This window comes from Saccostrea echinata, unplaced genomic scaffold (assembly GCF_033153115.1).
Source record: "Saccostrea echinata isolate AGI-Se365-2 ecotype Australia unplaced genomic scaffold, CSIRO_AGI_Sech_v1 ptg000001l, whole genome shotgun sequence".
In the NCBI taxonomy this organism is placed as follows: domain Eukaryota; kingdom Metazoa; phylum Mollusca; class Bivalvia; order Ostreida; family Ostreidae; genus Saccostrea; species Saccostrea echinata.
The window spans coordinates 23,424,554-23,441,643 of NW_026889750.1; the positions used below are offsets into that span (position 1 = coordinate 23,424,554).

A 17,090-nucleotide genomic window follows, 5' to 3' on the forward strand; every position below is an offset into this window, starting at 1 on the left:
AGTTGTAGGCAGCTGTGTTGTAGTGGTAGTTGTAGGCTGCTGTGTTGTAGAGTTAGTTGTAGGCAGCTGTGTTGTAGTGGTAGTTGTATGCAGCTGTGTTGTAGTAATAGGTGTAAGCTGTTGAGTTGTAGTGGTAGTTGTAGGCTGCTGAGTTGTAGTGGTAGTTGTAGGCTGCTGAGTTGTAGAGGTAGATGTAGGCTGCTGAGTTGTAGAGGTAGTTGTAGGTTGTTGAGTTGTAGTGGTAGTTGTAGGCTGCTGTGTTGTAGAGGTAGTTGTAGGCTGTTGAGTTGTGGAGGTAGTTACTGCAGTTTGCTGGGTTGTACTTATTGTTGTAGTTACAATACGACCACAAGACTTTCCATCACTAGCCAGACTATATCCTTGGTCACAATAACAGAAATAACTCCCTTCAGTGTTACTACAAGCCTGGCTACAGTTGTGGTTGTTAGTTGTACACTCATTTACATCTGTGAATAAACATTTTAAAACAGTTGTAAAATATAAAGTAAAAACACAGTCATTCAACAAACTGAAGATTCCTGTCAACTGGTATTTATTTTTTGTTTTCAAAGCAGTAAATTTAAAGCAGGACTAATAGAACCTTGACACGAGATTCCGTCTGACTTCAGCTCAAATCCAGATCTACAAGAACAGTTGTAGCTTCCTTCTGTATTTGTGCACAGTTGCTGACAACTGTCCTGGTTATTGCTGCATTCATCAACATCTAGAAAAATGATGTTAACAATCATTCAAGAAACATTACCATGGAAAAGAAAAAACACTTTTTCTGCATGTATAAAGGTAAGAATTTCATGTTTTTTTTTAAAGTCAGTCACCTACAAACAAACAAAAAATTATCTACCTTGACAGCCACCACTTTGGTTACTCTGAAATCCTGAATCACATTTACATATGTAGGAGCCTTCAGTATCTACACATATTTGGGTAGCATTACAGGGCCTGTTCAAACATTCATTGATGTTAAGCTCACACAGTGTTCCTGTCCATCCTGGCAGACAACGACAACCAATCAGGGGGTCACATGATGAGGTTCCTACTGCACAGTTACAAGGGGTAGTACAGTTTGGTCCCCAGGTGTTGGTTACACTGCAACCTGAGGAAAAAAACAACCAACTTTTGATTTGCTTTGAACCATTTTTTTAACATAAAGGCACACTATCTTATCAAAATAACTTAATAGTGAAAAAAATGTTGAAATTTCCATAAAAATTTAATAGAAATGAAACAAGACTTCAAAGTTTAAAGTTTTTCATCATAAAAATGTTTACTTTCACATGTTTTGTGATCTGTTGTCAGTTTGTACCCATCAGGACAATCACAGTAGAAGCTACCACTGACATCATTACAGATGTGGGAACAGCCAGAGATGTTGGTCACACACTCATTGATATCTACAACAGAGAACTACAATATCAGCAGATATCACAGCCAAACCAGAAAACAGAATTTAGTGCTACATTCATACGATATAAAATCAATCAAAATATCCAAAAAGACACTTTTAAATGTGATATCGTACTTGGACAAAGTGAGAATCCTGAAGCATTGACCTGGAGGTCGTATCCATGGTCACAGAAACAATAGGCTACATTGGAAGAGTTGACAGTACATCCTCCATGAGTGTTGTCACAGGTTCCATCCACGCTGGCTCCGAGACAGGGATTTCTGGCTATACAAAGGAAAAAATAACATGTACGCTCAATTTGATAAAGTGCACTGATAGGTTATACAACATGCCTTCCAGAACTACATGATACATATCTATTCCTTAATACTCAATGTCATAAAATTTGCAACTGATACAATTAAGTTACTGTAAAATAACTTAAGTTCTCTTAAAAGGCTTGCACTGCTGTTTTCTTATCTCTTGCACATTTCAAGGCCTGAAATCATCAATCAATGTCAGTTGATGCATCTTGGGGAGGGAAGTACTGTGGAATCATTTTAATTCGTGGGGGTCAATGTTCATGGGCAAACAAAATTTTACTTGTTCGTGGGGACTTAATTTCGTGGGTTACTCGTTTATATGGTAGATTTAATGAATTAATATGTTTACAAATAAATGTTCGCGGGGATGTGAATTCGTGGGTACGGGTGACCCACGAAATCCACGAACATTGGTCCCCCATGAATGATGATTCCACAGTATATGTCCATACTATGATCTATAATGTGGACTTGATTTGACGATGTATAGCTACAGCATATTCCAAAATGAAATCACAACCTCCTTTTGGGACTTTGGGTTGTGAAACATCTTCCTCCAAGTAGGATCGACTGACCAGGACTGATGATGATCTTAGGCCTCACAGTGTGAAGGACATGACATGAACATGAAAAATCTAACACAGGACAGACAGATGGGTGGACCAAAAAGCCTGTATCATATAATATGGCCCATTAAAAGAAGGGTATACAAAAAAGATTATTCCATTTCGATTTCAGATATCATAATTACATTTCACACATGTTCTCCTGTCGTCTTGTAGCTGATATCCAGTATAACAGGTACAATAATAACTCCCTACAGTGTTGTGACAATTCTGGTTACAGGAATCTGTCCCTTCTCCACATTCATCAATATCTGGAAATCAATAGAACTTTCAAACATAAAATATTATTGCAATTTTTTTTCACAAAGAAGATGTATTTCTAAAACAAAAACAGAGGCAGATTTCAAATTACATGATATGACCCCCACCTAAAATCACATACATGGATGAATTCAAAAAAAAATGACCAAACGCATATTTATCAACCCACACTAAAAATACAGGCAATGAAAATAGATTTCTATGTCTCAGCATATGTCTTTAGATAGTGTCTAAATACCTGCCAAATATCTCGTTGATATCTCAATTAACAAAAAAGTTATGCCCAAAAATGATGCTAAAATTGTCAGGAGTGCAACACCTTTTTGTGACATTTTGAAATTTCAATATTTTTTGGAGATCTGTGAAATAAAAAATAATGCTTCATGTTGAAAATAAAGACTTTCCTGATAATATTCAAAGTATTGAGCTTTAAATGTGGACTGTCATAACTTTTGTTTAATCAAGTTGTGGTCATGGCTGATGTTTAAAAAAATGTTATACCATGTCAGGAGTGCAACAGAAAAAATGTAGTGTTGCCAAAAAAACATCAATTGTAAAATTCTGATAAAAAATTAAGACAAAAAAGAATTTTGGAAGTGTAAAATAATAACTAATATACATTTTAAAACTTCAAAATGTTATATAAATCATGAACAGCATTAATGAGAGTCAAGTATATGTGCATACCCAAAAATGTCAGGAGTGCAACATTTGATGTTTTGCTCCCAAGCATGAAAAAACTATTATCATTATATGATTTTCTGATTTTTATTTTGGAAAATAAAGACACAAAGAACATAATTTTTATCAAATACTAGATTTATCAATTACAGGATCTGTCTGTGCTTCAGATCCATATTTCTATGGTCAGGAGTGCAACACATTTTTTTTTAAAGATTCAAGTTGTACGTGTGACGAAAAGACTTCTATTCATGCTTAGAAGTATTCATTAATTAATAATGATCTTTTGTATAATTTAATGCTAAATTATTGACAGTTTTATTATTAAAATCCTTCCTTTTTCAATTTTATCCATTCAGATGTGTTTTTATCTTTTTTGTGATTTTTTTAATGAACGTTAAAAATAAACACACTAAAACATTGTCATAAAATTCAAGTAATTCCTCCTCAACTTCACTGAAACAACAGAACAAGTTCTTGTGTAATTTTCACTTCACAATTCTACTTTAAAGGCCCCATTGCTTTTGGTCAGGAGTGCAACAAATATGTTAGAATTATAAATCATCCAATAAGAATAAAAATAAAGAAAAAAATATGAGTAGAATTTTTCTGGTGGGTTACTGTGATTGTCTTCTAAAGGAAATATGCTTTAAAATATATTTTATCTTCTAAATATACATTTAAGCTAGTTTTTTGGCATAAAATGGGGTATAATTCCAGATAAAATGCAAATTTAAAATACTTTCATCTGTTTTAGTTATGAAGTATTGGACTATAAATATTGCACAATTTCATTACCACTTAATGTTGCCAACACTCTATGAATTTTTGTGTTCTATGGTTTTAATTTTAAACTTTACTGCAGTCAGGAGTGCAACAAAACTGCTTCATAATTACCGATGCTTTTTTACTATCTTTACTAAAAAATAAGTTGAAAAAAACTGCTTGATACTATTTGATATTCAAAACACTATGTCTATCAACAAATTACAGAAATGTTACAGTCAATTCAGAGATTAGTTTTCATCATTTCACATATATTTTAAATACATTTTATATATATTACACTTTGCAAATAATCATGTTTTAAGATCTTCAAAATATGAAAAACCTGCTGTAAACGATGAAAAATATCAACACGACAAATTGATTTACAAAGTAAGAATGGGTTATTGTGTGTTATCATTTTTAAAACAATGTTAAATAAAATACATATCAGATGTCAGGAGTGCAACACAATAATGTAACATAGGGTCACTTCAAAATCTAGTATTTTTTGTAAGAGAACTCGTATATAACAATTCTTTTTTGGCTTAGATTTAAAGAATTGACTTGAACGGACAAAAAAGTGAATTTGGGGAATTTTACTGCTTCATATTTTTTTATATTAAAACTTTTCAAACCAGAATTGAAAAAAAATGTAAAATAACAATCAAAAAAGCCAATTTTTTGTCACATGTACAAGAGAAGATACTCATTTAAGGTCTAGATTTAATCATTTGTACACCTTCTACCATTTTGAAGCATAAAAAAATATAATTTCTTGTGATTATGTATTTTAGAAAGTCTTTTAAGGTGTAATGATATTTTCTTTTTTCAAAAGAAATTTTACTAATAAAAATTCTGAAACTTTTTAATCCAATTGTCTATTCTATTGCCACTTCAGGATTTTAAACTAGAATGCATTTGCAATATGATGATATAAGTGAAAAATATGTTTTAAGTAGTTGAATTTTGCCAAAAAAATTCAGTTTGGTGGTCATTTTTTTTTTAATTCACCCACATGTAAAACCATTTATGCGATATGCAAGACAATATAAAACCTCTACCTTGTATAGTTCAAAAGCAATGACAAATATTAGAGATATACTGATATACAAAGAATGAAAAACAGTTATACATTTTATAAATGGATCTTCAGTTTAAAGCCATAATATCTTTGATGGTCTAGGAAGCATAAATATTAAAACTTTTCAAAAAACCTTCACATGCCCCAGAGGTGGTATTTCTCTGGTAACCCACTTGACATGGACAGAGGAATGAACCTGGTATGTCCTGACAGATCTCTGTGGAGGTACAGTTATGGAGGGCTGAGCTACACTCATCCATATCTACAGAAAAAGAAACAGATCAAAGTGGGATTTGAGTTACTAATTGTTAGATACACAAGAAATGTGTATGGTAGAAGAAGTTACTTCATATAAATATAAAGAAGAGATCTAATGATAAACAAAAAAAAGCTACTTCTTACTTTGACAGATTTGTGAAGCATTTCTCTGATATCCACTGACACACTGACAGCTGTAGGATCCTGGGTTGTCTACACACACCTCTGTAGCTGAACACAAACTTGGATCCACACATTCATTGATGTTAGTGTCACACAGGGTTCCTGTCCAACCAGTCTTACAAACACATCCTCTTACACTGTCACAACGCAAAGCATTCTGGGAACAGTCACATGATTTGTTGCAATTGTAGCCCCAATGCAGGGAATCACAACCTTCAAAGAATCATCCACTGACAAGTTTAATTTCATAAAAAGGCACAATACTGTGATATCAACTAACTTAGCAAAATTGAAACATCTTAACAAACAAGAGGCCCAAGGTCCTTAACGGTCACCTGAGTATAATACAACAATTTAGAAGTTAAATACACTGACAGATGAAGCTTTGTTCCCCTAAAGCAAGAGAAGTAGGAAGATCAGGATCAACAAAATAATTAGTCTAGTATTCAGTATCAACTCATAACTTAAGTTCTAATCTGTCCCCCATGCAGATTATTAACAAACTATTAGTGCTTCTGTACTATTTTTAAACCCATATTAAGACCTCTAGCATTGACCTCTCTTATGGTCTTTGAAGAACTTTTAATAAGATAAGTTACTTTTGTCTCATTTTTATTTATGTATTACTTACAGGTCTGCCTGATTATTAAAACTAAGAAAGTACTTCTTGAATTATACGATAAACATTCTTGCATAATTATCTTATTCTATTAATCTTTCAAATACATTATTTACATTGATTAATTATCAAAGGTGAATGGAAAAGGGGAATAACTTCTCTCAGTAGAATACAAATTAATAGAGCCCTGTCCAGGACCAGAATGCTTAGACAAATTGTCCAGATGTTCAAAAATCTGGTAGAAATACGCTTACTTATATCATTTAAACTTTTACTCAGTTTGCTTTCGATATGCCCAGAAGCAGAGAAGAATTTCACAGGTACAATGCATTTTCACTACAGATTCAACAAAGCCTTACCCTAACACCAGAACCCAAGACCAAAGGTCAAGAAATTTACAAATTTGAAAGAGTTACCCTCATCATCATAACTATGGACTTCAAAGAATTAACACTTTTCCACTATATTATCAAAAGCCCCCCCCCCCCTTCCTCGTTATGCCAGAACCCCTGACCCTAGGACCACAAGATTTAAAAATTCTGTTCGAAGCTCCCATCTTCATCATAGCTAAGCAATTTATTTATCAGCTCAACACTAAGGAGCAGACAGGATTAGTTAATGATTAATTAATAGAATTAATGCATTTTCACTATATAATCAATACAGCCCCGCCCTTACACCAGAACCCCTAACCCCGGGGCCATGAATTTCACAATTTTGGAAGAGGCACTCTTGCTCATCATAACTATGTACTTAGTTACCTTATTTAATACCCAGGAGCAGAGAAGAAGATTTTCAAAGAAATAATGCACTTTCACTATATGATCTATATAGCCCCACCCTGAGGCCAGAACCCCTGACCCTGGGGCCATGAATTTCACAATTTTGAAAGAGGCACTCTTGCTCATCATAACAATGTACTTAGTTACTTTATTTAATACCCAGGAGCAGAGAAGAAGATTTTCAAAGAAATAATGCATTTTCACTATATAATCTATAGAGCCCCGCCCTAACACCAGAACCCCTGACCCTGGGGCCATGAATTTCACAATTTTAGAAGAGGCACTCTTGCTCATCATAACTATGTACTTAATTACCTTATTTAATACCCAGGAGCAGAGAAGAAGATTTTCAAAGAAATAATGCACTTTCACTATATGATCTATATAGCCCCACCCTGGGGCCAGAACCCCTGACCCTGGGGCCATGAATTTCACAATTTTGGTAGAGGGCTCAATGCTTGTTACAATGATGCCAACAGTTTGACTGGTTGATGTCCAGGAGTAAAGAAGAAGATTTTTAAAGATTGCATTATTTTTGGTGGTTTTAGCCCCACCCCTCAGGCCCCAGGGGGGCAGGGACCATGAAATTCACAATTTTTGTTCCCCTTCACCCATAGATGCTATATGCCAAATTTGGTTGAAATTGGTTAAGCGGTTTCAGAGAAGAAGCTAAAAATGTTCAAATGTTAACGCACGACGCATGCCGACGGACGAGAACGGATAGCAATAGGTCACCTGAGTGACTCAGGTGACCTAAAAAGATGGCTGTACCTGTGCAAGAAACTTGGTCATTTTGCAGCTTGTAACCAACGAAACAACTGCATGTAAAACTGCCGTCAGTGTTTGAACACACTTGGGGACATTGTCCACTATTCTGACATTCATTCACATCTACAATTGCAACATGAAAATACATAACTTAAAGCTTCACATTACGTCTACAGTTTGCTGAAAAAACTGATAATTTTTCTTATTCAAAAATTGACTCACCAGTACAATTCTGTCCGTCTGGCAGCAGACTGTAACCTTGGTAACAGAAGCAATATGGAGAACCTGTGTTGTTGACAGAACATCCTTGACTACAGTTCATACTGGTGCAGGACTGCTGTGGACCTGTAACATGACAGCAAATATGTTGAATGAACATCTTCCATTTAAATGTTCCTCAGAGAATTTATGATTTCACAGTCCAATAAGATCTCTAGTCTCCCAATGCTATTGACCTTTCTTATCATATTGTACCATAGGACTGGCGGTAAATTCAGATTTTACTTTGATGTTGCTGTGGTGTATTTGCCAGAAGAATCAGTTTTTTTTAGTCACGCCCACTTTTGGCATCAAGCCATAGTGTCAAGACCTTGACTAATGAATGAATGATCAGTGTAAATTTTAGACCTTATCTGCTGAATGAATGATGTCAATTTCAGTCATAGTTTGACAGGACATTCAAAACTGCTGAAAGAATGATGTCATTTTACACCAACAACTTTGCACAATTGCACTAAATATACAATTTATTCCAAATACAAATTAAAACATTTATAAATTCACATTTTTGTAATTTTTTTCTTAGATTGTCTTATATTGTGTACTTCACATAATTATGCAGTAAAAACATTTCAACTTTGATTTTAACATAACATAATTTCACATTTCTTTTTAATTTCTGTGTACCTCACAAATTTTACCAAAAAAAAACAAAAAACACACACATGATTGATTACTCGGGAATTTGGCATTGTACTGTCAAAATTTGAACTCAAACACACAATTGTTATATGCAGTAACACCAGTGTAGGCAGATTTAGAACACATCCTCTCAGTGGATTCGGACACCTCCATTTCAACTTTCACGCGTTTCACAGGTGGTTCCAAAACATTCGAAATTTCTTCCAACATTTCTGCTGAAGGCCTCTTGTATTTTCTTACGCTTTGTACACTACGATGCCCAGTACGGCCCATTATTTCCTGCTCTTGAATTCCAGCTTGATAAAGTTGCGTTGCACAGGTTCTTTTCCCTGAATGGTTACTGAATGCGCCTTTGAGCCCCCCTTCCTCACAAATACTTTTCATAAGCTTTGATAACTTATTGACAGACACCAAGACACTGCTGACTAAATGTTTTTAAGTTATTCTTGTTTTCCAGAGGACGCCTATAAAATGGTTCAGAACCATTCTCATCAGTAGAAATCATTCGAACAAGTTGAATGTATTCCTCGTAAATAAGGAAAAGCTTTGGGTCAGAAAACACGTGCTTAATAGTTTTTGGAGAAATGTGCCTTTGATTCAGCCCACCTAAAATTAAAATACCAATTTAAATTTCTTATATTTTTTTCGTTCCTATGAAACTTTTCATTTCTTAGTCACAAATGTGTTTAGACCCCCCCCCCCTTTTTTGCAAGATAAAACAAACAGACAATTGAGAAAAATCTTCAGATATTTAGCAACAATAATTGAAAAGTAGGCCTAAGATACGCTTAAATATTGTCACAATTTATTTACTCTAAAGAATGAAAATATAAATATAAAAGTAGAAAGTGTAACTTACCCTTGTAGGTTTTGTTAGCTCTCCCATAGAATGTAAGACTCATTGGCTCTTTGTCCAGTTGAAATTGATTCAGCTCTAAGTTTCTATGTTCGTCCGTCCCCCTCATCCGAAACAGTTTGCAATTGTAGAAGAAAACTGTATATAAAAGTGATTTTGCTGTTCCAAACACTCCCTTTAACCAGAGTTCCTCCTCATTGTCACGAGATATGGGGTCTGCTTGATGTGTTACTGTTCCAACTCCCTGCTTTGTTAACTCAGCCATTCTTGCACTCAAACTTCGTCGAAACGGAAAGAAAACAGGATTTTTTTCATCTAGAAAATTCATAAAAGTTCCGCTTTCTTTCTGTACTCTCATCAGTCCGGCACAAAGTTGATAAAGCGTGTTAGGAGGGTACGGTGCTCTATCCTTGCGTCTGGCTTCAAGTACAAATCTGCTCAACCATACATTTACATCATTTTCTGTAAAATTTTTGATTTCAGGTATAGGGACGTTTGTCTGGCTTATTCTGTACTCTCGCCACTCATCAAATGTTTTCTTACTCCAATTGGAGTTTTTTCTTGTATGTTTACTCTCAGTATCCTTAATTAGACAATTTATGTCCTCTAACTCCTCTTCCTCTTTTAGATCTCCGAAGCGCGACCCAGCTGAGTTCACATCAGAATTCTCCGTTTTTATTTTCACATCAAAACTTGTAATATCAATATTTTCCATTGACAATATATTAAAATTTCCGAAATCAATGTCAAGGAAATCACTTAAGGACAGGTTTTCAAAATTTGATTCAGCCTCAATAAATTCTGCAGCCTGACTCAAAGTTATGTCATCTATCTCATGAACATTCAAGAAATCCATTTTTGTTAAACTACTGTAAATTTTAATTGTTTTAAGCTTTTATACAGGAGTAGGCAGTACAAAACAATATCTGGATTTTTCATTGGTCCATACACTGAGTGTTGAATGTTAATATTTGATCATTAATATCTAGCATGCAGTAGGAGGTACAAAACGTTAGCTCAACTTTTTGATTGGTCTTCTGGTACAAGTAACTTACACAAAAGATATTAATTGGTCATTGGTAAATACACTCACAGTTTTTAATTCACTCGGGGCTCCACCGCTCGTGAATTAAAAACTTTGAGTGTATTTACCAATGATCAATTAATATCTATAGTGTAACTATAACTTGGTACATCTTTGTTTTAAAATCTTTTCTTTTTCAGTAAGAATGGTTATACATTTTATAACATCATTTAATTTATAGTATTTACAAATAAAAAGATGTGTTGTGAAATATCGTATATATCAAAATGCAAGACCTGTACATTGACTTTGTGAAGTATAAAGTTTAATCTTGTGAAAACTTTCAATGAAGAATCGAATGGACTGACAAAATTGTTTTTTGATCCCATGGGTTTCTAAACCAGGGATAAACAGAAATTCTGTCAATGACACTTACTTTGTATAACACAGAAGAATCCATCTGACTGGAGAGAATAGCCATCCAAACAGGAACAATTGTAATAACCTACAGCATTCACACAGAGTTGTTGGCAGTTACTGGTTCCTTCTGTACACTCATCAATGTCTGGAAAAACATACAAAACAATGAATAAAGTGCATCTAAAAAAGACTTTACAAACAAATAAAAATCATTATGAACATGTAAGTATATTGTATACAGCATTTAGTGCATGCATTCACATGAATGTTTATTCTGACATTTTCTAAGGAAATTTAAATCAATTAATTCTCATAATCACCTAAACATGATGTCCCTGCTGATCTGTATCCTTGATAACATGAGCAGGAATAACTTCCTTCTGTGTTTGTACAGATCTGGTTACAGCCATTCAGAGAACTGTTGGAGCATTCATCTACATCTGTAAGATTCATCAATACAAATCAAATTAGCAATTTCAAGTTCAGATCTTTTAATCTGTGAAACAGCTCTTGTATTAATTATACTGTTGTCTTATGTTGCAAGTTTTATTCAGTTTCTGAAAAGAAAAAAATTGATTAATTTGTGGACAGGTACCTCATCCTATTCTACCCAAAGTAAAATTTATAGTTCATTGATCATGTTGATCACCTAATTTTGTGCTCAAACTCAACCAGGAAAACTGATCTTCAATGACAAATAATGAAATCAGTTTACAGTATCTTGTACATGGCCATTATAGCATAAAGGTTGTGGATGAGACAGCCATTTTGGTAAATGGAAATGACTTAATATTTCTGTAATTTACCCAATATTTAGTTCCTTGAAATTCAGTCCACTAAACTTACAAAAAAAAATATTCAAAAGCCTCTTTAAAGTGGTTAAAATTTTCTAAGTATAGTAATTTTGAAAGAAACTAATTATGCACATGAAAACAGTTCACATTAGTTATGTGAGTAAGACGGGAACATATTGCAATACATTTACCTTACTGAAAGCTAATGACAAACAAAAAAATAAATAAAATTGAGTTTAAAAAAATGAACTTATTTCATTTTTTCTGAGAACATCATAAGGGAATTAATTCATAGAACACCTACATTAATGATATTAACACATAGAACCACCAAGAGATACTGTTGTACTAATAAGTATTCTGTAAACTAGAAACATTATCATATTCATAAATATCATTATACATGTAAATGAAGAATATACAAAAAGCTTTATACCTAAACATTTGAAAGACTCTGTTATCTGATATCCCTGGAGACAATTTTCACACTTGAATGCCCTTCCTGTTGACTGGTGCTCAGCTGCTGGATTGTCTGTACAGTTACTGAGGGGATCACATGGGGAACCAGCACAACCATCAATATCAATCTCACAGGAGTTACCTAAGATGTCGTAGTAAACTAAGTGCCTGGTTTTTTTTTCAATAAACTTCACATGTAACATTCATTTTAAAATATATTGTAGAAACATAAATGGAAAATTGTCATGAGCTACTCTACTAACAAGAAAACTGATGGAGTCAACCCCTGATTTGAAATTTTGCTTCAGATAGAACATATTTGCCAAATGTATGATACAATATTGATCAACTTCGATTTCAATATATGTTTACTTAGTTACTGCTTCCTCATTTTTTAATATGAATTCTTTCTACATAATATAGTCAATCAATCATCAAGTACATAAAAGAACAAGTCTCAATAAGGCTTATCTGTGGTCCCCGGTTACTCGTCAAATTTCGAACATTTATTAAAATGTTTAAAAATTAAATTTTATTATCAATTAATGTCTTTATTATTTGAATCATCATCTAAAAATGTCAAACAATAGATATAGGCAGCATACGAAGCTGCGCGTTAAAGGTAGGATCCTTTGATTTTCATGAATATCAAAAGAAATCAGTGACATGTACACACTTCAAAGCTTTCGTAAACACCGAGCACAGGTTTGTTCAGAGTCGAGTTTGAAATATAATGTGTATATTAAATGTGTAAAGGTTGAGTGAAAATATCTTTGTTGAACAACTTTGTGCTCTCTGTTTTCTAATTAAAAGTATTGTGATTTTGAATCTCTTCGCTGACTTCATTTTCATGCGATTAACCTCTCTATGACCTGTTTAGAATCATAACAAGCCACGTGCTTTTGTATCGTTACAGGTAAATGCCCCCAGTGAACGTGCTAGTTCTCAGTTGAAACGTACTCAGTTTTATATCGATCAGCATGGACTTGTTTGGTTCATCTTGTTATAGCTTTTATTCCCAAAGTTTTGTAAATAGAAAATTGTATTTGTAATTGATTGTGAATCTTGAACATATAATTCGTCTTTGAAAGAAAAATATTATACCAAGATCATCTTTTTATAGTATCTAATCTAAATGTCTCCGCCCATTTCCATGTAATAGAGAAACCGTGGTCTGATCGGGGGAAAATGTTCCGGCATTTTTAAGTGCGATAGGTGTTAAAAATAGGCTTGTATTTTCTGATATGTTTAATTATTCATTATAAATACACAATGTTTTAATTAGAAATACTTCGTTGTACACAATGAAAATAAACAAGATACCGTATGCTAATATTTAACCGGTAAACCAAGGGTGTAAAAAGGGACCACACTACTATACTTAAGTAGAATACTCCTTTAGCAATAGCATTTATTAATTACTTTATATCTGCTTAAGTATTCAGTTTTAGGCATTTCTGTCTCAACCAGAAAAATTCCTCCTTGTTAGTCTTATTTTACTTCCCATTATGCCATAAAAACCTGTATGTACTTGTTATATGTTTTCTTAGTTGAAGCATTTCTCCTTCCAATTCAAGAAAAAAAAAATATTTGCAGTGTCCTGCAATTAATTATTTGCCTCTTTTTGAAGTGACCTTTTCAATATTTTCCCTAGATAGGTTACTCAGTACAGATTAGGCTCTATGCAATTTTGAAATGCTCTTTTTTCCATTTTTTATCCAGACATCTCTTAATATTTACCTGTCCATCCCAGATCACAAGTACATGGCACAATAAAGAACGATGAGATACTGGTGCTTGTTGCTAGGGAGTTGTTACAGTTGCCACGGTTACTACAGTTATAACACTGGTACACCTGCTCATACAGTACCTTGGACACTCCATTCAAAGAATCAATAGCATACAATCTGAAATATACATGTAATGTATTTCTGAAATCCACATAAAGGTATCCATTGTATTACATAACTTAGCAACAAAAAGTTACATGGCAAGATATCCCTGCACTTTGGGCTTAGGTCAGAAACAATTATATTAACAAAATATAGCAAAACTTTAACAAGAGGCCCATGGGCCACAGCGCTCACCTGAGTAACTTTGGCCTTGCTGTTTTTCACCTGATCTCTCCCCCCCTGTAGTACTTATTGTGGCCCCTCCCTATCCCCAGGGGTCATGATTTGAACAATTTAGAATCTACACTACCCCAGCATGCTTCCACATAAGTTTCAGATTTTCTGGCCCAGTGGTTCTTGAGAAGAAGATATTTAAAGATTTTTCCTATATATTTCAATGTAAAACTTGGATTCCCTATTGTGGCCCCGCCCTACCCCCGGGAGTCATGATTTGAACAATTTAGAATCTACACTACCCCAGCATGCTTCCACATAAGTTTCAGCTTTTCAGGTCCAGTGGTTCTTGAGAAGAAGATATTTAAAGATTTTTCCTATATATTTCAATGTAAAACTTGGATTCCCTATTGTGGCCCCACCCTACCCCCGGGGGTCATGATTTGAACAATTTAGAATCTACACTTCCCCAGCATGCTTCCAAGTAAGTTTCAGCTTTTCTGGCCCAGTGGTTCTTGAGAAGAAGATTTTAAAAGATTTTTACTACATATTTCAATGTAAAACTTGGATTCCCTATTGTGGCACCGCCCTACCCCCGGGGGTCATGATTTGAACAATTTAGAATCTACACTACCCCAGCATGCTTCCAGATAAGTTTCAGCTTTTCTGGCCCAGTGGTTCTTGAGAAGAAGATTTTTTAATGACCCCACCCAATTTTTGTATTTTCTTGATTATCTCCCCTTTAAAGGGGACTTGGCCCTTCATTTTAACAATTTTAACTCCCCTTCACCCAAGGTTGCTTTGTACCAAGTTTGGTTAAAATTGGCCCAGTGGTTCTTGAGAAGAAGTTGAAAATGTGAAAAGTTTACAGACGGACGGACAGACGGAAGGACGGACGGACGGAAAGACGGACGACGGACAACGGGTGATCAGAAAAGCTCACTTGAGCTTTCAGCTCAGGTGAGCTAATCATATATACCTGTATTTATAGTATGACCAAAAAGGACTCATTCATGGAGAAATATAATATAATTAAATTTTGGCAAGTCATATCTAAAGAATTACGAATTGAAGCATACACATTCACTGACAAGGGCACAAAACAATCATGCAGAGTTTATATGCTGCAGTCTTTACAGAAGGAACTTACTCCACAGCATAAGGAGTCATGTCTTGTGGGGTATAGGTGTAGGAGAAGGACACATTCCCAGGTAGAGTAGCAGAGGTCACATTTACTGGACTCAGCATAACTATAGTCACATTGTCACCATTGACATCTGAGGCATTGGCTGTTATTGTAAAGCTCTGACCAACTACTGTATAGATAGAACCCAATCCATCAATGACAGGCCTAGTGTTGGCTGCAAAAAGATGTAATATGTTTTAGTTCACATATGCATTACAGAAAATGATACCAATTTATTTTCAATTTAAATATCTGCAAAATTGATTGTCAAAAGCCATAAACATGTACATCTAAAAACAGATTTTGTTCATTTCATACCTGCACTTCTCTCCTCTTGTAGAGCTGTCTGATAAACTATTCTAGTAATATTAGCAATGGCTTTGTTTTCTGTGGCCAGGAAGTCATAAATACAGTTGAAGTTCTGGGGGCCCCCACACTCCTCTTGAGCTTGGGTTATTTCTTGCTGAGTGAAGTCCTCCATGAATATGGGTGTAAAATTTGTTGGCTGATAGGAGGCACAAGTCAAGTCATGCTGATAGACAAAGAGTGACTTGTCACAATCAACTCTCCCTACAATTCAAATCAGGTACAAAATTAGAGAGTCACTTTGTAATGTTGAAACCCAATTCCTCCATTTCTGGTACATGGAGATCCGAAAATGTGCACACGATTTTCCAAAAGAAATGCAGATTTTTTTTGCAAAAAAGAACTATGCCATACAGCTAGATTTGTATCTTTCATATTCTAGATATAATAAGAGACCTATAGATGTTGACAGTCACCTGAGTATTAGAAACTTATCTCTAAGGTTATGAAAAACTACATGTAGAAAGAACTCTGGACTCTCATGTAATAAATTTCACAATTTTGTGAGCAGGGCTCGACATTAACGCTTGTCCGCATGTCCGGTACCAGTGAAAAAAAAATTACGGACAAGTGAATATTGCTGTGCACTTGTCAGATTGGACAAGTGCATTTTAATGTAAAGGACTCTCTAAATAATAAAAAGAACGACTGTTCAAAGTTAATTGGTAGTTTCAAAACGGAAGCTGTACATGAAAACCGATTTACAATCGATCGGGATCCAAGTCCACTAATTGCATACTACTGAAAAGGCATGGAACTTACGAACTTAAAAGTTTGGATTCTGTTTGATGTTGACAGGTTCACTTGTTGTTGTCAGATAAAATTTCATTTTATGTGTTTGTTGTATTTATCAATAACATCACGAATAAATCAAGCACATGACATGTGTAAAGGACTTTATTTTAGTTTTCAGTTTTCAAGTTGACAGTATTAGATCTCTATTGAAAAATTTTCGGACAAGTGAAGTTGAAGTTCGGACAAGTAAATGTCTTGGTCTCTTGTCCGAATGGACAAGTAGGGAAAAAACTTAATGTCGAGCCCTGGTGAGGATACTGTGTTCCTTGCCACATTGCATGATGATTGTTCCCTACATGCTTTAAGGGTACAGTAACAGTCAACTTAACCCCAAATGGGGACTCGAATCACACAAAGTTCAAAGTTTGTGAATTTGGCTCATACTTTAATCAGTTGCATACCTTTTGCTTGCTAAATGTCAAGGAATTAAAAATAAACTGTTTTTCAA

General features: G+C 34.5%; 2 protein-coding genes across 2 annotated transcripts in view; both read right to left on the reverse strand.

The window, feature by feature from the left end:
• Positions 1 to 17,090, reverse strand: part of LOC133187515 (fibrillin-1-like) — a 77,849-nt gene that overhangs the window by 33,972 nt on the left and 26,787 nt on the right. The window contains exons 9-23 of the mRNA XM_061322921.1: positions 15,800 to 16,051; positions 15,446 to 15,656; positions 13,970 to 14,136; positions 12,207 to 12,371; positions 11,297 to 11,416; positions 10,993 to 11,121; positions 7,978 to 8,100; positions 7,759 to 7,878; positions 5,548 to 5,799; positions 5,279 to 5,407; positions 2,480 to 2,605; positions 1,541 to 1,690; positions 1,290 to 1,412; positions 863 to 1,114; positions 602 to 724 (exon numbers count right to left, since the gene is read on the reverse strand). Of these exons, the coding sequence (XP_061178905.1) occupies positions 602 to 724; positions 863 to 1,114; positions 1,290 to 1,412; positions 1,541 to 1,690; positions 2,480 to 2,605; positions 5,279 to 5,407; positions 5,548 to 5,799; positions 7,759 to 7,878; positions 7,978 to 8,100; positions 10,993 to 11,121; positions 11,297 to 11,416; positions 12,207 to 12,371; positions 13,970 to 14,136; positions 15,446 to 15,656; positions 15,800 to 16,051 (2,442 nt within the window). The remainder of the gene's footprint in view (positions 1 to 601; positions 725 to 862; positions 1,115 to 1,289; positions 1,413 to 1,540; positions 1,691 to 2,479; positions 2,606 to 5,278; positions 5,408 to 5,547; positions 5,800 to 7,758; positions 7,879 to 7,977; positions 8,101 to 10,992; positions 11,122 to 11,296; positions 11,417 to 12,206; positions 12,372 to 13,969; positions 14,137 to 15,445; positions 15,657 to 15,799; positions 16,052 to 17,090) is intronic.
• LOC133187506 (uncharacterized) lies at positions 8,774 to 9,682 on the reverse strand. Its single transcript, XM_061322910.1, has 2 exons — positions 9,536 to 9,682; positions 8,774 to 9,282 (listed from the first exon to the last, which is right to left on the reverse strand). Exons 1-2 carry the CDS (start codon positions 9,639 to 9,641, stop codon positions 9,074 to 9,076), a joined length of 315 nt encoding a protein of 104 aa, XP_061178894.1. The 5' UTR covers positions 9,642 to 9,682; the 3' UTR covers positions 8,774 to 9,073.

Excerpts from the sequence above, each read along its gene's own strand:
- LOC133187506 (XM_061322910.1), bottom strand. The coding sequence starts at position 9,641 with ATGAGGGGGACGGACGAACATAGAAACTTAGAGCTGAATCAATTTCAA. Across the intron at positions 9,283-9,535 it reads AGCTAACAAAACCTACAAGG|GTGGGCTGAATCAAAGGCAC; the intron begins GTAAGTTACACT and ends TTTTAATTTTAG.